The sequence below is a fragment of the Phalangium opilio genome, unplaced genomic scaffold, assembly GCF_054372755.1.
Source record: "Phalangium opilio isolate 3A_F unplaced genomic scaffold, DU_Popi_V2 ptg000026l_1, whole genome shotgun sequence".
NCBI classification, from domain to species: domain Eukaryota; kingdom Metazoa; phylum Arthropoda; class Arachnida; order Opiliones; family Phalangiidae; genus Phalangium; species Phalangium opilio.
The window spans coordinates 1,381,476-1,386,775 of NW_028324157.1; the positions used below are offsets into that span (position 1 = coordinate 1,381,476).

The following is a 5,300-nucleotide window of genomic DNA, read 5'->3' on the forward strand; positions in this document are numbered from 1 at the left end:
TTACGAAGAACATTTGAAACATTTCCCTAAATGGAACTTTATCAGAGGTAGGCACACAAAAAACATACCCTTTAGCATAGATGAAACAGAGACGTACACCAAGTCAATAAATAAAAAAATCAGGACCGAGGAAAAAACACCTGAAAAACTCCAAGAAAACCAGGAAGAAATTTATCATACCTTAAAAGTTAAAACTACTGATCTCGAAAGATTAGTCTTGGAACTTTACGTTAGAAAACAACTAAACGCTTTGTATATCAAAGAAAAACTTAATGACTAACGTAAGATTTAAAAATAATATTAAAATTTATCATCTTCCTTACGAAGATAGAAGAAATTACTATAGGTTAAATCAAATGCAATTTAAAATGAAAATTGAAAAAATATCCTTATTATTAGAACCTATACTTTTAAAGAAAATAATAAACTTTTTACTTTATATCATAGTCTTTACAAATTTATTCCTGCAGAAGCATTCTTTGTTATAAGCTTACAAAACTATAAGCCTACACAATCAATCAAATATTGACAGGTTGAGAAAAAAAGAGGAGAGTACGTAAAACCCGGTCCCCGCTTTAATAGTGGCCGGGCATCTTGTTTCCCATGCATATTTATGGAATTACAGAATATGTAAAATATTATTTTCGCTTAGGTCGGTGGCAAAGCAATTGATTCCAAAAAAAATGTTGTTACACACAGATTGTGCACAGAACTAGGCATTATCTTCTATAAGTTCCGAATTGAAAAAGGGGGAGTGGTTGCAAGAGCTGAAGAAACTCACTATCGACCAAACATCAAAGGTAAACCTAATTTAAGAGTGGAACCTTGCGTTGACAAAGCATCCATTTACCGCCAAGGATGCTAAAATATGCCGCACAGAAACATACCACCAATTCAAATTTCCCACCAACAACATCACGTGACGTCATCAACTCCCCCCCCATCCCCCCAACCCATTCCTATTTCTAATTTGGTCTATGAGAGTTCCACAAAGTGATTTATGGCCTTTTGGGGGTTTACAACTAGCCGTTCATTTAAATGTTATTATCCATGTCGGAATATATTATAGTGTAAATTTTCTAGGATGTATTCTTAAATTGTCTATAAATTTTGTCTAAAATTGTCAGGATATATTATAGTGTAACTTTCTAAGATTTTTTCTTACATTTTTTACAAATAGCCTTTCATTTAAATGCTATTATTCATTTCAGAATATATTACAGTGTAACTTTTCTATGATGTTTTCTTACATTATATATAAATTTTGTCTAAAGTAGTACCTATAATAGTGTATTTTCTTAATGACATTCTACCGTGCTAATATATTTTTGCTTGAGTCATGCCTTAAGAGTTTTTTAATATAATATTTAAACTTTTTCTGAGGTAGTGTAATTTCTGCTGTGCCCACCCAAATGGCCATAAATCACTTTGTGAACTCTCATAGACCAAATTAGAAATAGGAATGGGTTGGGGGGATGGGGGGGGGGAGTTGATGACGTCACGTGATGTTGTTGGTGGGAAATTTGAATTGGTGGTGTGTTTCTGTGCGGCATATTTTAGCGTCCTTGGCGAATCACCAGCCCCTATTAATAAAGCAATAAATCACTCTAAAAATAAATTCCATTGATAACCTTGCACTACAAATGGTTCTACAGAAAGCCATTAAGACACGCCTGGACATGTTCACGTATACCTAAAACACAGATGGGGATATAGGTTTACCACCCCCCCCCCTTTTCAATGTCATAAAACCTGGTGGGTGGTCCAATTAAAGAAAGGACAAAATAAATTCCATTGATAACAATACAACTGGTTCGACCACGCCCCCAAAAGCCATTACGACACGTCTGAACGTGTTTACGTATAAGTAAAAAACAGATTGAGGTAAATTCTTTTGTTATGAACCATGTTTGACCCCCCTCCTCCCCCCTTAATGTCATATAACACACACCTGGGTGGCCAAAAGGCGATTTTGTAAACTATAGAGAGTCATTTCACTTCCGAACTCCGGAGAGAAAGGTTGGTGACAAGGCTAGTAAGAAATCACGTGTTTCCTCCGATGCACCTTACGTAATATGTAATTCTTGTTTTGGTAAAAATGTCCCTTAAAATGTGTGCTAAATAGAAAACATGTGAGACAGTCTAGCCATATTCGTGTATACTTTACTCGAAAATGTTAAGATCGGTAAGTTTTTTAGCATAATAAGTTTAATTCCGGTATATTTCATTCATCTGACCACATCTCTTTCGGTATGGCCGAAAATGTTCATGAAAACCTCAAAAAACTAGGGTATGCCCCCATGCCACGTACGGGTCATCTACACTGCCCTCATTGTGATGGGACTTTAAAAGACGTGCCTGACTGCGGCCAATTAAATTATTTCTGCACATCACGTGACTGTGCGCACTTCAGACGTTGCGTTTTAGTTCAAACCAAAAACCTTATCCGTATGTCGACCCATAAAGAGCGAAGACATCTTCTTGACGAGCGAAACTTTTGTACTCTGTGCGGTGAGTTTAAATACCGGATTAAGGACTTGTGCCCGTGTTACAAATGGACAGATGATTCACCAGAGATTTAAATCAGGTACGGCAGTGACTTTTGAGATGAAATAGAATTTTGGAAGCATCATAGTTAATACAAATCAACTTTTGCTTCATAAAAAAAGGGTATGTTTCACTTTGTATCGTAACAATGTTTGTATTTTAGTCTATATTCATGTGTACTTTAGTAATAGTCAGCTATAACCTTTGCATGTATTTTATATAAATCACGTGTAATCTAGTATTATTCGTATGAAATTCAGTATTAGTTTATATTAAGCCACTTGTGCATTATAAAATTGGTGTTTTTTTAAGGTAGTATTATATAAATGCCAGTATTTTAGTAGTAGTCAGCTATAACGTTTGCATGTATTTTATATAAATCACGTGTAATTTAGTATTATTCGTATGAAATTCAGTATTAGTTTCTAATAAGCCACTCGTGCAGGATAAAATCGGTGATTTTTAGGTAGTATTATATAAATGCCAGTATTTTAATCAAGATTCATGGGTATTTTAGTAGTAGTAGTCAGCTATAACCTTTGCATGTATTTTATATAAATCACGTGTAATTTAGAAAGAGCGTCGGAGACTATAGAGCCCCCCCGGTTTCTCCATGGGTACTATAAATACGGCAATTTACCCAATACAAAAATCACTCTCAGCCTAAACACTGACGAACCACTACTACTAAGACTAAATCCTGCACCAAACTTTCAACATGTGAGTATAATGTTTTTTCTCCTGAAATCATAGAATAAGTTTTTTTGTTATTTAGGGCACCCAATCCTTTACCGTTTGGGGATGAGGTCTTTGAATTTCTAAACCCACCTGTCCCAGATGAACCTTTAGAAGAAGAACCTTTTCCTCTAGCGAAACTAGAGGAAGTGGTTGTGGGGGGAGGGGAGGAGGAATGGGAGAATGAATCCAATTCTGATGAGGAATTGGATGAGGATGCTGAAGATCCTACGCCATTGGATTGTAACATCCAACGGTAAACATTCCATGTTTTCTCCTATTTTTTAGTAGCTATATTTCCTCCGTAAAATTTGAGCAGGATCTTAGCCCAGATCCATCAGGCGGCCGAGGAAGAAGAACGGCTTGCCAACAACGAAGTACGCACGGCCGTCGAACAAGTGTACGCGGTCGAGACAAATTATGTTATCGAAGCCCTGGGTCAAACCCTGTTGGGTTTCATGGTATTCCCTGTAGAACCCCTAGAAGAGGCACCCCTAGTCGAGGAACAGCCCTTAAACATAGCTAACTGTTATTCCGGCTTGTAAGTTATATAGTTTTTTTCTTTTTTAAGACCATTTCTAATTTATTTTTCTTTACAGTCTCAATACGGCCATCTTAAAGTTTTTTAAAAGGAGAGCCCGAATATACAGGGAATCTGAAGGGGAGGTTGATGTTGACGGCGTGATTGACGCCGCATCCGTTCGGACAGCAACCGAGCACGACATACGTCGGGCGAAACTGTTCCTCGACAAAGTCGCCTACGGGGTGCTCGCCCAACAGATGGTAGACCTAGGGCTTTTTCGATAACATAAATATCCGCGTCTCGGGGGGCTATTCAATTTCCCGCCCCTAGCCCCCAAAGGTAAGAAACCGTTTTTGTATATTATAAGGGGGGGTAAAGAGTGTCTGGGTTTCAACGGTCCCCCTCCATACTATATATACGGAGAGTTTCCAAATACTAAAATCATTCTCGCTTTAGCTTCGGCCAGAACATCATCCACCATTATCATGTGAGCATACTGTTTTTTTCTGAAATCGTGGAAAGACTAACTTTTGAACTTAATAGGGCGTACAGTCATATTGACGATGTTCTTTTGTACACGGACGACGAGGAGGACCCGAGACAAAATTTTTACGAGTGGCAACAGCGTCAGCCACCCCCACATCAACCCCAGGAAAACCCGCCGAGAGTAAATGAACATCCGCCAATTGATTGCAGCCTCTTCAGGTAAAGTCTCTATATTTTTTAAAACTTTAATGGCTATATTCAAACATTTTTTATAGGATCCTTGCTGATGTCCATAAGGACTTAGTGAGGATTCGCGCGGAGAATCTCGGACATGGTTTTGATCTCCGCGAGGACGACGTTGTCTTCCGGGAGTTGAGTTCTCGACTCATACCATTCGTTGACATAACACCCACTCCCGGAAACCCTATGCCGGCTTACGTTAACACGTCTCGCTCGGGCTCGTAAGTTAATTAACATTATTTTTTTAAAGATGGATCCCTAATATCTTTTCTTTCTATTTTTAGTCTCAATACCGCTATCACCGACTATTTCAAGGGGAGAGCGGGTAACCCCAATGAGGGAGTCCTAGACCGGCATAGGCAAAAACGTTTCCTCAGAGCTGCAGCCGATGATGTTCATTTACAAACAGGCCTTTAATATTTCAATTTTTTCTATTTAAAATTATATATATACAAATAAAACATGGATAAAATATTTAACGCCTCTTGATTTATACATATCGCAAAAGTAAAAAAAATGCCCCGCTTTAAAAAAAAAATTTTACCGGAATTAAAATGCCGCGTAAAATTAAAAAAACGTTGGGAGAGAAGTTCCTAGGCTTGTACATGTATTCCCCCGCTTTGCGCGTGTAACGGAGAGAGGAAACCTAGAGATATATTCCTATAACATTTCAGTGCTATTCGGAGAGAAAACGCGCGCCGCTATGCTTGTACATGCATTCCCCCGCTTTGCACATGTAACGGAGAGAGGAAACCAAGAGAGAGGAAAA

General features: G+C 38.1%; 1 protein-coding gene across 1 annotated transcript; it reads left to right on the top strand.

Moving 5' to 3' along the window:
• Positions 1-4,075: 4,075 nt before the first annotated feature.
• LOC149691164 (uncharacterized) lies at positions 4,076-4,948 on the top strand. Its single transcript, XM_089869463.1, has 5 exons — positions 4,076-4,144; positions 4,262-4,292; positions 4,349-4,510; positions 4,567-4,752; positions 4,816-4,948. Coding segments are annotated over exons 2-5 (483 nt in total). The 5' UTR covers positions 4,076-4,144; positions 4,262-4,290.
• The last annotated feature ends 352 nt before the right edge of the window (positions 4,949-5,300 follow it).